This window comes from Pleurodeles waltl, chromosome 7 (genome assembly GCF_031143425.1).
Source record: "Pleurodeles waltl isolate 20211129_DDA chromosome 7, aPleWal1.hap1.20221129, whole genome shotgun sequence".
In the NCBI taxonomy this organism is placed as follows: Eukaryota; Metazoa; Chordata; class Amphibia; order Caudata; family Salamandridae; genus Pleurodeles; species Pleurodeles waltl.
Window position 1 is genome coordinate 581419957 of NC_090446.1, and position 16856 is coordinate 581436812.

Here is a 16856-nt window from a genome sequence, read left to right on the forward strand (position 1 = left end):
AGTCTTCATCACCCACGATTTTTCCAGTATACTGCAAATACAAAGTTTGTAGATCGCCTCCACATGGGACGCACAGGACACCAGAAAACGGCACCTCCATGACTCCCTTCGGTCCAGGAGCTCTGAAAAAATACAAATGCTTGCGTATCAGCTAGTATACTGTACGCCAGGTCAGACGTCCGGGATCCAGGGTCTAGAGGTCTTAGCGAGCGCTAATCTTTACTGTGCCCCATGGAACCCAGGTCGAGCCCAGCTCTCAGCTGATCACTGCTTCCTGAAAACGCATCTTCCGATGCACGCAGCTTCACCATCGCTGCCTCCCGGAAGACTCGCCTTAGTCACGGAGCATGAAGGGAGCTCCCCGTGACCGCTCAGCCCCTTTCAGAGAGTAGTTGCGTCTTCCTTGATTATATTGGGCCCTAAAGAAACCACAGCCATGAGTTTGCCCTCTCCTCTAGGATCTGCCATATTAATCTCCTCCAAAAACTCTCTTCATGAATAACTGAGCGTTTCCAATGTGAGAATTATTACCCTCTAGTTTCCTAATGGTTTAAGCACTCCAATTTGGGCCTGATTTTCATTAAAATTGCTTTGCCTGCTGGCAGCACCCCTTTAAGAGTTTTAAATCCAACTCGTCTAATTTCAAGAAAGCCTCTTCCACTGTGTCGAATATGTGAACCAGTGGACCCAATACATCCAGGAGCTTATCCAGACACTGCTTTAGAGAATGCTCTAAATGCTTCCTGGGGCCCCTCTCTAGGTTAAACAAATATGTCATTAATTAGAGATCCAAATTCGGTATCAAGCATTCTCTGTCCCCAACTACAGGATAAGAGCACTCAGTCATCTTTCATCCTTATCTACTGGGCTTTTCACCCAGGAATGGACAGATCTGCCACATGGTAAAGGGGCCACCATTTTGAGCTCAGAGGATGTCTAATATCCCTATAGTTGAACACTGGAAGCCCCAGTGGAATCCTCAAAACGTTTGAATTCAGAGACTTCAAAATGTCATCATCATCCTTGACTCATTCCATTCAAATTCCTCGCCATTTAAATCTAGAATGTACTCGACAACTGCATTCAGATCATTTTTTGTATAAGGCCACCAAAAGTAATTGTATAATGCAAGGAAATCCAGACCTTGCTGTCTTCAGTTTTGGGCAGCCAATCCTCACAAGCCGCTATGCACACTCATTTTCTGTTAGCCATCTCAGCCCCATTTAGATGCTTCCTTTTCTTCACACACTTTCCACTAGGTCCTTTATAAACCATGTCCTCGTCTGTGATAAGGACCAAAACTCATCATAGTGATCTCTTTCTTCTTTATTATTAGCTACCAAACCTGAACTACCCTCACTTACTTCTTCAATAAAAATTATTTTAAGCCAATTCATTTCCTCCTTCAGACATTTGTTCTGAAATAATACTCAAATAAAATAAGCTAATTTAACTTTTTGTAAACTAATGTCAATAAATTGCAATAATAATGGGTTCCAACATAAAAACTAAGATTGTCAATTAATGTATCATGTTAGCTACTTAAAAAACAGTAAAAAATAAATATCAAGATATTAAGCACACTTCAGCATCTCAAAATCCTAACGCATAAAAAGTTCAAATAGCCACTGCATGTGAAGTGCCTAAATCTCTCAAACCTGATTGCTATACTACCAATTCAACTGTCAAGCACACAGCCAATCATGGACACTCATATGTGCACAATAGGATGTGGAAAACATCACAACTATGCGTGACACGATGACCTTAAACAAAATGGTGGAGACAGCTTCAAGCTCACACACACACACACACACAATGTCTTGGGTGGAGCGTACTCGCAGATGACAAACTGCCACCTCAACGGAATCGAGTAAGATCACCGACCTGTTTAATCAATTTTCCCCTTTATGAAGTGCTGGTGGATCTAGCATTCCTTTGCCCTGAATTGCTCTGAGTGAAGGCCTGTGCTGGCGAATCTAGTTTAAAAGCACAGAGGAAACAAAGAAGAACCCATAGAAAAGCCGGTGTGTGTTTGACAAATGATCTACTTAGTGAAGTCAGAACTGCCAATATCCATAAAATGTGCTTTATTCACAACATAAATAGGTCAGTGGTTAAAAACAGTTTAGAAAATACATTCTATAAACAAAGGTGCAAAACGAATTCCTGAGGATGCAAACATGGTAAAAAGCACAGGTCTCTTCATGCCTTTTATTAATCAGGTCAAGAGGGGTTTTTCTATGGTCCTTAATGTCTTTAACATCCGTGCTGTCTCTAGTTTTTTTTCTTTTCCCATCAGTTCTTGCCTCCTTCCCTTGGTCATGTGTCCCTTCTTCTTTCTCTCATTTAAGTTCTAACACTGTCTGTACATCTTGCTCTATTACTCTATTCTAGTCTCAGCCTCACTGTCCTATAAGGTCTGCTTGTCTTTCAGTTCTCTGTTTTCTTAGCCTTTATTTTAAACACTCCATCTTGATAATAGAAATCTTAAGTCCTTCTCTCCCTAATCTTAGAGGCATCAGTAGTCATGCTTGCCTTGCATGTTTTCCCTCTCTGCCCTTCCCCTTGCTTTTTCACACTGCAGCCTTTCTTGCCCCATCCCTTCCTGCAAAGCTTTTCTACCAAACGCTAGTCAGTAATACCTTCTGCTTAAAGGATTCACGACTCATTCTCCCTCTTCAGTTTCTATCCCTCCTCTCAGGTTCTCTTGCTAACCCATACCATTTGTCCACCTTTACTGTGCACCCAATCTAGAGTGTCTCACTAAGTCTCCTGGCTTCCACAAACAGTCTATTCCCATCCCCAACTGAACTCAAAACTGTTCAGTCATTATCTTATCCCCTCATATTCTCTTTTCATTTTCCCTTCTTGCATCAAGTTTTCCCCTTTCTCCTGCCCATTGATGTCAATCTCTCCCTCTTTCTCTGCTTCTCTCTCTCCCGCTCATGCGCTCTGCGAGGGTCTCAGGAGGCGGATGAGCTTCTTACAGTGATGTGCGGAGGACAGCCTTGGACTTCCATGTGACCGCATTACTGGTGTATTCTGAGATATTTCCGTCAGTTTTTCGCTGGCTTTGAGGGACACCAGAACCTGGAATCATCACAAAAAGGAAAATGAATCAGTCTACATAAACAACAGAATGATAGAAGGGGAATGTTGTGTGGTATAAGAAAGGCAGAAGTATGGTGAACCTTTGAAGAGTCATTATCCTCAGCATCTATTTCTGTGTTCTTAAAACAATCTTTTTGTTCGTAAAGGACCCCTCACCCACTGATCAAACTGGTGGCATGCTTCATCAAAGAGATCCCACCCGGGTGCCTAATGCCTCCAGGTGTGCTTCCAAGCCTGATTACAGCGGAGCTGGTCAGAGATTTTTGTGTCTGTGCACCAACAATGTGAAGTGTGCATCAACTGAAAAAAGATGTGATGTTCAAATTGTCTAGAATGCACCCTTGTACTCATGCACCAATGTACTATGGGTGCCTCTGACAAGGTAAAACATCAGAGTATGTATAATTATTTTGAAATATCACTATCGCACATGCATGTCACGGTTTGCGTAGGCGATACGGCATGTCATATTTTAAGTGACGGAGAGAAAATGATTCCTCTTTGAGATTGAGCAATATTATATGCCCGGAAATTGGTTATCAATTGGCCGTATTTCTCGGGGAACATGAGTGGTAGCATCACAGATGGTCTAAGAGAGGAGATGATTCCCCTACATTTAATAACGATCAAATTAAAGAGGGAAACTACACTACTCCCTGCAAAGGATGTCTGAGGTTCATAATTTTTTTTATAGGAGTTATGGACATTGTTTGAGCTGTGTTTGTGTAAGCAAGTAGTGAAGTAAGTGAATTGGCCAAATTTACAGGTTTTGAGCCTTGAGATAAAGGAAGCATGATGAGACTTCCAAGGCCTGAGGTGCATGGCCGATGATTACGATATAAATATGGATATGCCAGCTATCTGTGTTCTTCTCTTCTTTTCAGGTTCTCAAATGGAGTTGAGCCACTGTAGAAGGAGAAACTGTGAGTAAACTGAATATAGGATTAACACCAACCTTAGTAAGCTGGTGTAAAACACGTTATAGGTCCTGAAGAAAGCCAAGGTGACCCCTTCTGGGTATATAGATCAATGGCTGAAACATGTCGACCTTGATCTTATATTAGGTGTAGGAGCACATTATTGCTCCAAGTACATCGCACAGAGATGTTTAACCTTGTCCGAGGGCGCCCACAATAAAGTGGAAATGAGTACAAGGATACACTCCAGACAGTTTTAACATCACACCTTTTTTCAGTTGATGCTCACTTCATATTGTAGGAGCACAGACACAAAAATCTTTGACCAGCTCTGGTGTAATCAGGTGTGGAAGCACACCCTGGAGGCATTAGGCACCCAGGGTGGGACCCCGATGATGAAGCATGCCACCAGTTAGATCGGTTTTGTGAGGGGTCTTTTACAAGAACAAAAAGATTCTTTTAGGAACACAGAAATAGATGCTAAGCGTAATGACTGTGTACCTACTTTTGTTGATTACATTTTGACTTTTTGGGAAGATAAGTAGGTACACCTTCTCATCTCACTCTCTTGTGTTTATTTTTCAGAACCTCTGAAGAGGACAGATGGATATCACAATGCTTAGATAGAATAGTGAGAAAAGTAGGAGTTGGTTATATGTCAGGACAATAGACAGCATTATGTAGGGATGTTAAAAAATGTGGAACTAGTTAATAAGAAAGACAGATGGACTAATGGGCCTATCATAGCACTGTGATGAAATTATTTGGTAATATTGCATAGGAAATTACCTATAATGTGCTTTATATGTTTCACAGGTGTGCTATTACAGCATCATTAAGAGTTGTGTTGAAGACTGCTAATTAAGAAGCATAGTTGGCAAAGGCCTTTGGATGGTGAGTTTGATGGAGGGCACAACTGAGAAAATGGGAGTTGAGTCAGTGCTAGCTGCATGGTTGTAAGGCAAAATGGTCAAACTAAAAAAAACAGGAGTCGAAGAAGTAGGTACACAATTGAACTGGGGAAAAACCTGGTGTTGAAGATCTGCAGTTGGGGAAGACTCACCTGGTGGATCTTTGGTAGCTGTCCAAGTGTGCGCAATGCGATCAGTGAAGCCTCGTGCACAGCAGGAACTGGGTCATGGCAGGCAGCCTCCAGAAGCAGGTGGGGAGCACGGTTCTGGATCAACACATCGCCCAATGCCTCAGAATGCATTCCTAAATTTCCCAGTGCAGATGCCGCATTTCCACGGGTTTTGGCCTGTGAGTCACCCAAAAGCCGGACAATACCTGGCACAGCTCCAGCCAGGGACTGTGCTAACAAGCCACCCTGGTAGGCAGCATTCCCCACAGCAAAGCTGGCTGAGCGGCGTACCCTGCTATCCTCATCTGACAAGCACTGTAGTAGCTTCTCCAAAAGGCCTGGCTGTGTTAGCAATTTCTGGTTCAAGTCCTGGCCGTGCCGCAGCATGTTCCCGACCAAGCTACATGCTTTGGCTCGTACAGGGTCTTCCTGGACCTGCAGAAGATGTCGGAGTGGTTCGTACGTAGTGTCTGGTCCTCCAAGGATTCTCTGTAACAGAGGCAGGTGGCCAGGTGATGCTCGAGCCACATGCGTTAAAAGTGACAGGAGATCAGATGTGAGCAGGATGTGGTTCGACAGCAGGACAGAGGACATGAAGCCCACAGCTGCCTCTGCAGAGGAAGCAGCCTCTGAAAACTGAACAACAAAAGTCTCATCGCTGAGAATCAGGCGGCACATAAGGCTCATGGGCACTTCCGTCAGACCGAGAGGGAGATGGTGGCAACATGCCTAGGAATGAGAAAGAACAGATGACTAAATGGAAGTGACAGAAATAAGGAGAAGAGAAATTATACAGTAAAGCAAAAGGTAGTGTGTGTATGGTTGGGTAACATACCAGGACAGAAAAACAAAGTAGGAGGTGATGAATGACACTAGAAAGGGAAAAAGAGAAATGATAGAAAGAAAAGAAAAGAGAAAAGAAGCCATACTTTAAAAGACATTGAAGAGTATTTGCCCTTTGTTAGAAGAAAAAAAAAAAAACGATCTTCTTATTGTATGGGACCTTAATGAGAAACACTATTACCCCCCTATCTAGGTTATTGGCTAGATGGTCGTGTGATTGCGGCAACCTTGAAGAAGAGGACTGGCGAGAGTCAACAATCTTTCCAGTGGAGTTGACAATCCCGGCGTACATCCATTTGATTCAATTCAAAACTGCACACAGAGTATACTACACATGCACTCTACTTCAGAGACTTGGTAGGGCTGAGGGTATGGACAGGAAGGCACGTATTACCAAATGCTCTGGAGTTGTCCCAGGTTTGGGGGCTTCTGGGAGGCAGTGAGGGGAACAGTTGAAGTAACAGGTATAGAACTGGATCTCCAGCCTAGGCTTGTGCTATTGGTAACATGGAGACAGACAGATAATACCGGATATCATAAACTCTTAGTAAACCTACGGTGCATGGTGGCAAAACGAGACGTTGTTTAAAAATGGGGCTCAGGGATAATTCCTCGCCATCAGGAACGGATGAAAAGTATATCGGGGAAGGGGGTGAGAAAAGAAATCTGAGAACATTTAGGGCGGCTGGAACTCTGGACCTAACTAGGCGAGACATTCAGCTAGGCGGTTTACAATAGTTTTCTTTTTATAAATTGAGGGCGTGGGATGGATCTCGTGGGGTCCCTGGTTGGAATTGACAGTACACTGGACATTCAAACATGGTCTTTTTGAAGCGACGAAATTGACCTGATTTTGTTTATCTAAATGAGGATACAATGGAATCAAGGTAAGGGGAGGGGGTTGTGTTATACTGTGTGTGTTTTGTTAATTTGGAAATCAATAAAAAAATTGCATAAAAGATATTTGCCCTGCGTCTAAAGAATTCTCAGAAACCTAATCATAAAGGACCTGAACAAAAGCAACAATTAACATAATCTGCCAGTCTTAGCTTACAATAGCCTCTGTTTTACCACTGATTCAGAAGTATTTCTTCCAACCATAATGGAGGAAGTAATATTTTCTGTATTTAAAATCCAAAAATCGAATGCTAAGTGCCACTATCAAACAATGGCTACAGATGGACAGAGGAGCCCATTAAATTCCTAGATGTAAATCTGCCCCACAAGGCTTCCAAAATACACCAAAGCAATATTCCTTCATGTGTCCAAAAACTTTGCAATGATCTTTACCGATGGGATAGGTTAAAAATAAACTAGATGGGATGAATCACAAGTAAAAACAACATTGGTGATGCCACTTGATCTTGCTTACTGTTATATACAAGTGAGACGTACTGTCATTGAGATGCTTATTTAAAGTAGTTCCAGTGTGTGCAATGATTGATGTAGTAGTCATTAAGATCTGTAAATATCAATGTTGTATCTTCCACCTTCCTGCTGTAGTTGTTATAGCGACTTGTAGGTTTGTGGCACTGAAAGGCAGCAAACTGGTGTTTAAATGTGGCTCGGTTTATAAAGCTGCTCTCAAAGCAGGGCAAACGATGAATTCACAGATCGCAAAGCCACAAAGCTCCTGTGGGCAAGCCACACACAGAAAGGGAGGAAAGGAGCAATAACGAGCAAGTTAACTGAGAATGAGACAAAAGCCACCTACTTTTGAGTAAGGATTGGCTCTGTGCAGTATGGCATGAAATGCTTCCCCCAGACAGACGGCTAGAGCTGCTAGTAGCAAGGCTGCAACGAACTTAGGGCCATTTGTACGAACACATTTTCCCATTGACACAGAATGGGAAAAACCTTTTGCTACATCTGGCCCTTAGTTCCCTTAACTGCTAGTCACAGCCCAGACATTATCTATCAAATTCCCCAAGGCGGTGTTAGACCAAATTCAGGAGAAACTACTGTCCTTCGAATGGAAGGACAGAACCCCAAGGGTCACTAAGAACACAGTCTATAGCAACACAGGAGGAAGGATTGGTATTCTCAAACATAAAAGCCTACATATTAGATCTGCTCAATTACATCAAGTTTTAGAATTGAATCACAATCTGGGAGGCAAACAGTGGGTACAGGTGAAACAAAGTTATTTCACAGTATCCTTACACCAACTTCTGTAGCTCCTGCCAAGGGCCAAGCTGGGAAAGCAAAATCATATACAAGCCTCAAAGAATTGCCAGCAGATAGTAAAAAAAAGAATTAGATCACTCCTTTCCCTTCCTCAACAATGCCAATAATTCAAAACTCTAGCTTTAAACACAGGGTTTTGAATACAAGTTTCAGAAAAGAAACAACACAACTGACTACTGCTGGGTAACCTATTTTCAGGAAGGGAACTTAATACAAGGATGGAGATTGATGACAACCTATGTCTAACCCAAGAGGATGAATTCCGACGACTAATTCAATTATTATACTGGCCAAAAAAACACAGGATGAGAGAGCTGTCAGACAAGGAAAAAAACTCATATGGAGACAATGTTTTCAAACAGGCAAAGATTTGACCATATCACTCTCTATGGCTCTATCATCACATGTGCTACCTACAACCAGCACACAAACAAAATGACATGACTAACTGGGAAAGGGATCAAAGGACTGACACCAGAGACAACATGGTCCAAACTTTGAACTAAACCAGCTAAATCATCCATTTGTACACACCATAAAAAAATCCATACTAACTCATGCCCAGATGGTATTTATGCCCACCAAAGTTGAAAGTAATGTTGGGAAGCTGCGATACATGTTGGAAACATTATAGAGAAAGTGGCACCCAGTTCAACAGGTTATGGTCTGGTTACGTACAAACATACTGAAGGAAAACCTTGTCTAATATTAGAGACATAATGGGGGTCATCCTTACTCTCTAACCACTAACAATACTGTTTAGAGACCCATGTGAGAATAACCGCTACCCACTAACCACAATGGTAGGTAAACTAATCCTACACCTGCTGTTACCAATCTGACTGGAAAAAGCAGATATTCGGAAACTCCAGGTTACTTTACTAATAAACATATGGAGGGGAAAAGTATGTAATAGCTATGTCATGGCAAAATGATCTGCCATTGTACAAGATGGAATATATGTGTTTGAGATTTTGTTTTGGGGGGGTGCGGTGGAAACAACTATGTCCTATGTACTGCACCACTTTTCATTATCTGAAATATCTACTTCCACAGATTGCACGAAAGAAGATGGCCAACACCAACATGAATTTGAGAATGCTAGATTGACTCAAGACAAACTTTGTACAGAACAAACTAAAGAAGGATAGAGGCCGACCTGTACGATGTGAAATAGAAAGAAAAATAGTAAGAATTCATACTTAAAGATGTAACCAAAAGATTACATTGTATGGTTCATTACCCTGTAACTGCCACAAAAAATAAATCAAAAAGTTACTAAAAAAGAAAAAGACTCAAAAGAGAGGAAGAGCATGGAACTGGTGAAAAATTGGAGTGGGTGGGGATGGAAGCAGGCCTGAATGGGAAAAACTAAATGAAAATATGCAAAGTACTGAAGGAAGAAATGATTGACAGCAGAGTATGTAAGGATAGGGAAAGTAGACATAGCTAGTTGCACAGCATGCATAGAGCATGCACCTCCATTTCAAATATACAAGGAGAAAAGAAAGAATGATATGGTGCAAGGGGAGCTGGTGGCTGCATGCCTGCTAGAGAAAAATGGCTACAATACTATTCCAGCTAACAACGGATAAAGGTGTGGGCCGAATACCTGTAGCAGGTGTACTGGAGTTTGCAGTTCTTGCATTCCAGTTAGTACGTCGGAGAGAACGTCATGCTCTAGGTCGATGGCGAAGGGAAAGCAGAGTAGCTGGCAGGTCTGCAAGATGACTGATGGTACCGTCTCACGTCTGTCCACCCCGTCTGTCTGGGTACACCTATAGAACAAAAGAGAATTTTTATGCAGGGCTCATAGGTTTCATAGGACAGTTGCACTCCAATAAATAACCAATTTATCTCCTGTAAGGACTTAAGTATTGTTAGCAAGCGGTCAATGCTTTTTCTAGATGTGCAAGAGGTTAGAAACTTAAAGTGTGATCTATTAAGTAATCTGTGTTGAGCCAAAGATGTACAACTCAAATGAGAATAAGATATTACTTTATTTACAAGGAAGTAAATAGAACAGTTAAACACAGGATACATGAAAAAGGCTTGAAGCTGTAAGCACCTTCTAAGGCCAAGAAACAATCCAAATGTCCTTTTAGCACTTTATTGCAGTTGGACTACTCTCAGGTCGATTTGGAGAACTTCAGAAGTCATCAGGTCTCTGTCTTTAGGCAGAGAGACTTCTATGCAAGGCCTTCAGTTTTATACCATTGCTAGAGATGCACTACTTATTGACTAGGCCCTTGTACTGGTCCAGCTCCTGATAAAGGCCTGGACAACTCAGTGGGCTGTAGGCTCGTCTTTTGAGCTTCCAGCGCCAAAATGTAGTTCAAAATCCCTAGGATCAAAAACCCACCACCCGAACAGGGTCCCATGTAAAAATGTTGTCACTGGCGCTGTTCAGGTCACAAGGTGTGTGAGTGCTATAAAATTTAGATTTGTTTAGAATGCAGTAAAATGAACCATTGTTATTTTTGGAAAGTAGGTTAATTGTGTGAAACAGATCAAGGGCCCGTGGTTGGGGTTGTGGATGAGCTAGAGGTTCACCCTCTACTGGAGGGAAAGGCAGAAGGTCCTGGTTGAGGACATGGCTGATTCCAAATAAGGTGAAGGAGATTTCTACTTCTACCTGTGCTCCATTGTTGTATATACTGCACTAAAATGAAGTACACCGGGCAGAGAGTCTATTAAATTCCCAAAGGCTTGCAGAGGCAGAAATAGATAGGTTTATTGCTCTTTTTTTTGGTTGTGTGGTCGAGCAGTTAGGCTTATCAAGGAGTTGTGTTAAGCATTTGTTGTACTCACAGAGGCAATAATGAGACACACAATCAAAGGATAAATCCGAGACCAATTTAGAAAAATAACATTTGCTTTTCTATATACTTTGAACTAAAGAACTTCGTTATAAGGTAAGCAGTTTATATATTAAAAATAATTTGCTGTTTCAAAAAAACGACAGTGTAATTTTCAGAGTCTTCAATATTCACCTATGGGAGGAAAACAAGGATGCAGTTTCATAGGTAAGTACACAACTTACAATCCCAGTCTTCAGGGTTTTAGACTAATACCGGGCAAGGTTCAGGTTGATACCAAGAGTGCACCCACAGAGGCACGGGCAGCTGGGTGCAGAGGTCACTCGGAGTCTGTACCAAATGTTAATCAATGGAGACTGGGGTGGGGGGGATGATTGAAGACATGCTCCCAGGTAAGTAAAAGCTGTGACAGAGGTTGGTCTTCAGGGGTTGAGGAGAGTACCGGGGGAGCCACAAGACAGCACCCTCATCCGCACAGGGGCGGCTGGGCGCAGAGTGCCAACACAGCGTCAGGCGCCCAATGTTATTTGATGGAGGAGATCGCTTGCAGAAGAGGCTGCAGGCTCTGTCCAGGAGGCTGGGTGAGGTCAAGCACAGCTGCCCAGGTAAGCAGTTTGTAGGGACACCGACGGCCCAACTCCCCAAGGCTCAGGGGCTTCATGTGCAGTGGTGTCTTCTGGTATCAGAAACAGCTTACCTAGCAGATTGCGGTCAGGGGAAGTCCTTGGATTTTAGCTGCACCATTGCAGTGGATTCCGGCATGGGGCAGCCCACAATGGACTCTTGGTCAGAAGCGCTGGGGCTGGTCAGACAGGGACAGACAGTCTGTTTTAAGATAGGAGTGCTGGCCAGACATGGTGAGGAAGGGGTGAAAGTGGCAGAGAGGATAGCCTGCGATTCAGATTTACAGCTATCATTTGTGCAGAAGGTGTCATTTACATTGGGCTCTCAGAGCATGAGAACCTCAATTAATGAATAGTATTTTTTGTCTAGTTCATTTTTTATGTGTTTGCTCTTTTATATGCCTCACATTTAGTGTGAAGTGTGAGCTACTGAAAAAGTGCCCAATATTATCTTATAAGTCTCACCCCCTGTGCTCAGCCCTACCTCTTGTCCTGCGCCAAATCTTCCCATAAAGTTTTCGAGGGTGTCCGACTTCAAAAGAATTTTGGTAGGGGGGCTCAAGGCAAAAACGTTTGAAGACCTCTTCTCTATAGTAACCTCGAGAAGAAGAGTGGTGACCCTGGCCATGTTGATACAAGGTAGAGGCCTCTAAGGAGGTGGGTTTCGAACCTGCTCTGTAGGTGGAGAGGCAAACGGAGCCATAAGGACTAGGTGTCTGAAGTGCATTCATAAATTTGGCAGTCTCCGTATCCTTTTGCATTTTTTCTAGGGCCAAGTCATGGGAACCAAAAAGATGTTCTTTGTCAAAAGGGACATTTAATAGACTTTGTTGGACTTCCGGCTTTAAGCCAGAGATGCGGAACCAAGCATGGCATTGCAGCAAGATACTAGTATTGATCCCCCTAGCAGTGGTATCTCCTGAATCTAAGGCACAATGGATGAAGCTGTTTGAGATGAGTTTGCCTTTGGAGACAAGCTCTTGACCCCTTTTCCTCTGCTCGTCCAGGAGATACTGGAGGAGTTCCTCCATTTTGTCCCAGTAAGCATGGTCATACCTTGTAAGCAAACCCATTGAGTTGGCAATACTCCAATGGTTGGCGGATTGAGCTGCCACCCTCTTACCAGAGACATCAATAAGTTTGTTTTCCTTCTCAGGACGTGGCGCACCACTGGCAGCTTGAGAAGTAGCTCGCTTGCGAGCACTGGTAACAACATACAACTCAGGAGGAATCTGTCCCATGATGTAGATAGGGTTGTATGGAGAGGGTTTATATTTTTTATTCACCCTAGAAGTGATGATTCTGGCTCTAGAAGGGTCTTTAAAAATGTCTTCTGTATGATGTGACATACCCTTAAGCATAGGGAGGTATTGGTTGGCCCTATGTGTGGAGGTCCTAAAGGAAGTCCTCTTCCACGATGTGGAATCAGGAGGAGATGGACGAGGGGTGTATAGGTCTCGATCGGTGTCCCCTAGAGGATCTACATAATATGCAGTCCCGGGATCAGTGGGGAGTGGTGGTGTATCAACAGTATCATCCCCTGCATCATATCCACCTGTGGTCAGAAGCGCTGGGGCTGGTGGCGTCGGGTGCAGAGGTGGTTCCAGACAGCGGTTTTGTGGTTCCTCAGGCAGACTTCTTCTTCATTAGAGATGGTTTCTTCAGGGCAGGTCTGCTGTCATAGGGGGTGCTTGGTCTTTATCGAAGACAGGTGGTCACTCCCAAGGCTTTGGACGTCACTGAGCTGCAGAACAGTCGTCTTCTGGGTGCAGGTTTTTTTTTTAAGGCTGCAGACAGACGGTAGGGCTGGGGACAAGCCCTCATTCTTCTCTGCTGGGTGATTTCTGTGTTGTCCGGCTCTTCTTAGGTCGACAGGAATCTGAATCTAGGGTTCAGGGGTGCCACCTAAATACTGAATTTAGGAGTGTTGCAGGGAGTGCCAGGTGGTAGCCAATGGGCTACTCACCTTTAGGGTGACTACACCCTTCCTATGACCACTTCCTTTGGGAAGTTGCTTAGCCCTAACCCTAGTGGCCTAATTCCTTCCATGCAAGATGGAGGAATGAAGAAAGTAGTGTCCACTTGATCTCAACCAACCTAGGGGTGGGACTGGCATGAAGTGGGCACACATCCTAATTTGCTTAATTCTCCTACCAGTCCTGCCGCCAAAAGTGAGGTCAGGAACAGGGGGTCAGCCTGCTCTATCACTTGGAGAGGACTCGGTTGCACTTCAAAGGTGTCAATCCCTTTGAAGCTCCCTGCCCTGGAATGTCCATCCTGCCTGGGAGAGGAGGTCACACCTCTGCCTAGAGCAGGCTTTTGTTCTGAGCCCTCGAGCGCATTGGCTCTCACCTCAGGAGGTCAGAACTCGGTCTAAGGTGGCTGTACTGGTTTTGACCAGTCAGTGCCCACTCTTGAAGTTGGTAGGTTTTCAGGGGGCACCTCTGAGTGCATGTATTAATAAATTAATCACTGGATTCAGTGAGGGTTTATTAACACAAGATGTTTGATACCAAAAATCCTTATCTTCAGTGATGCCACTTTGTAGCTGGGGAACTCGTAATGACCAGTGTCCAGCACATGCACTTAAAATGGCCTCACATTTCACTATGTCTGAGAATCGACAAAGACATGGCAAAGGCGTAGCTGCTTATTCAGCTATGCCCTCACATGTAATATAATGGACCCTGCCTTTATGGCTGGAAGGCCTGCTTGAGGGGTGACTTACATTAATTGCATGCAGTGAAAAAGGGGACAAGGCACATAGGCTGTGTGCCATGTCGTGTTTTCATTTTAGTTCTGCACCAAGACAGGCATCCTGGTAAAGCAGCACTGTGTGCACTTAGTGAGGGGGGGTCCTGGGGGTGGAACAAATCACGCTGCAGCCCTCAGGGGCCTTACTTTAGTACCTCATGCCCTAGGTATCAGGCGTATCATTTACTAGGGACTTATAGTGGTAGCTAAAGGTTTGTCAATTGAATTGATGATTTAACAGCTGTTGGAAAATGATCTGTAGTAAGCCCATAATGGGATGAGGAAACAAGGTGGATTTGTTTTGAAGCTCTCCACATTTTCCATGTCGGCGACTATAAACAGCCATGAAGGGTCTGAGTATTTAACTAAATTAACAGCCAAATCTACCAATTAGAATGTTGGTTGGTGAATAGTCTGATTTTACTGTATAATAGTTGGCCTCTAAGGTTTTTCTTGTTCATGAGTCTTTATATCAGCTTGACACTTTATGGAGATCCTTGGGTTACACACATCACAACACATAAACTTGTTTGCCTTTTGTTAGCAGCAGGAGTAATATAGCAGAATGTAGGTTTCAGGTTGTGCTGGTCCTACCGATCCAGACAATAAAGCAGGGTCCACTTCTGGAAAGTATTGTTCCCACTGCTCAAACTGCTTTTTCCAAACTAAAAACAATGTATGTATTTACAGATCTTAATTCTAGGGTTACTTCTCATTTGACCATTTTGACACACAGGGAAGTCACCTTATTGCTCAGGATGCAACAGCTTGGTCATGGTGTTGACCATGGGATTAGAATTGGGTCTTTGAATTCCACGCTAAGCAGCTCAGCCACTACTCTATTGCATCCACTTCTTACCCCAGAACCTTTTCTTCAATGATAGGGAGCCTCCCAGAAACATGCAGTGTCAGTTGATTCAACAGCTGCTTGGTTACTGGTGTGGCCAAAGATAGTAGAGGGTACCACAGACCTTTCGCTTTGAGGTAGGAATTGAGGATATTATCTCAGTTTACTGGATCTCAACAGGATTAGATCACCTTGATTAGCTTCCTTGAACAGAGACATTAGACAACTCATGTTCCTCACATCATGGGTTGCTTAAAATCAAATGAACACACAAAGGCCCTCATTAAGACATTAGCGGTAATGACCACCTACCGCCGCGGCGACGGCCATCAAAACAGTGTCGCTGCGGCTACCAACCATCTGCCATATTATGACTGTAGCCAGAATTCCGCCAGAAGGCTGGTTGAATTCCGGCTAGGATCATGGTGAGGGACGGCGGTAAGCAGCGCCACGCCAGTAGACCGCCGCAGACCGTATCATGATCTATGATACAGCCTGGTAGTGTTCTGCTGGTGGACGCTACTGCTGGCAGCAGCACCGCGTCCCGTCTCCTGCTGGAGGATCGCCTGCAAGCAGGTAAGGCGGGTGCTCCGACAGGGGAGGGGGGTCTTGTGTGAGTGTGTGGGGGTGTGTGTTTATGTGATTGTGTGCGTGCCTGCGGGTGTGTGGCATGTGGAATGCGTGTGTGCATGAATGGGTGTGAGTGTGCGTGAATGCGTGTGTGCTAGAATGTATGTCAGTGTGTGTTGATGTGTGTGTAAATGAATGTATGCATGCATGGGTGAATGTGGGTATGAGTGAGTGTATGCATGTGTATATTGGTGTGTGTATGTCGGGGGGGTTGGGTGGAGGAGGACTCTGGCGAGGGGGATTTGGAAGGGGGCAGGGGAGACCCCTATCAGTACCAGGGAAGGAATTCCCTGGCTCTGATAGTGCCTATCACCATGGTTTTCATGGCAGCAAGATTGCCACGAAAACCATGGTGGTAGGCGGGGTCATTATCCCGTGGGTGGGACAGTGACGGCTGCCTCGCTGGAGACTGTAGTCTCCAGCCCGGCGGCTGTTACCGCTCTGGCGGATGGAGTGGTACATTGGCAGTTTGGCTTGGCTAAACCGCCAATGTCATATTTTGGGGAAAGGTACTGCCAGCCTGTTGGCAGTACCTTTCTCCAACATACCGCCATCCGCCAGGGACATAATGAGGGCCCAAATCTGTTATCTCTCTTGCTTCGCTTTTCAAAGGAAACCAATATGGATCACCTTGCTAAGTGAGAACATTTTAACAGCTGCATTTACAGTTTTAAAACAGTGGAGGTGAGGAAAAATAAATTTGTTTTTTTTAATGTTCCAACCTCTGTGTCTACCTATCATTTCTTATTGTGCAAAGCAATACTTAAAATTCTCTCATGTGCAAGAACCCCTTCTTAGACCTGATTCTGGGAAATACGCAGAAGTAAGCTACATAGAAAGTAAACCTGTACCACTCGCTTGCAGCAGGTCGTCATAGTCAGGAGCATTTTAATACTCTCACTGTTAAAGCTTGTTAATAAAGGCTTGGACAGAGACACATGCAGGGCGCATCAATGCCTATGTAACTCTAGTATATTCAACACTGATCCACAAATATGCTGTACCCAACAAACACCCTCCTTAACTCTACTGACCCAAACA

The 16856-nt window shown here is 44.0% G+C and overlaps 1 protein-coding gene across 3 annotated transcripts in view; it reads right to left on the reverse strand.

Annotated features, from left to right (window-relative positions):
• Window positions 1–2073: 2073 nt before the first annotated feature.
• Window positions 2074–16856, reverse strand: part of STK36 (serine/threonine kinase 36) — a 254800-nt gene continuing 240017 nt past the window's right edge. For 2 of the 3 annotated variants that reach the window (XM_069244414.1, XM_069244415.1), the window contains exons 24-26: window positions 9755–9920; window positions 5095–5841; window positions 2074–3093 (exon numbers count right to left, since the gene is read on the reverse strand). In XM_069244414.1, the coding sequence (XP_069100515.1) occupies window positions 2947–3093; window positions 5095–5841; window positions 9755–9920 (1060 nt within the window). In that variant the 3' untranslated portion in view covers window positions 2074–2946. The remainder of the gene's footprint in view (window positions 3094–5094; window positions 5842–9754; window positions 9921–16856) is intronic. The other variant, XM_069244417.1, reaches the window with a different exon arrangement.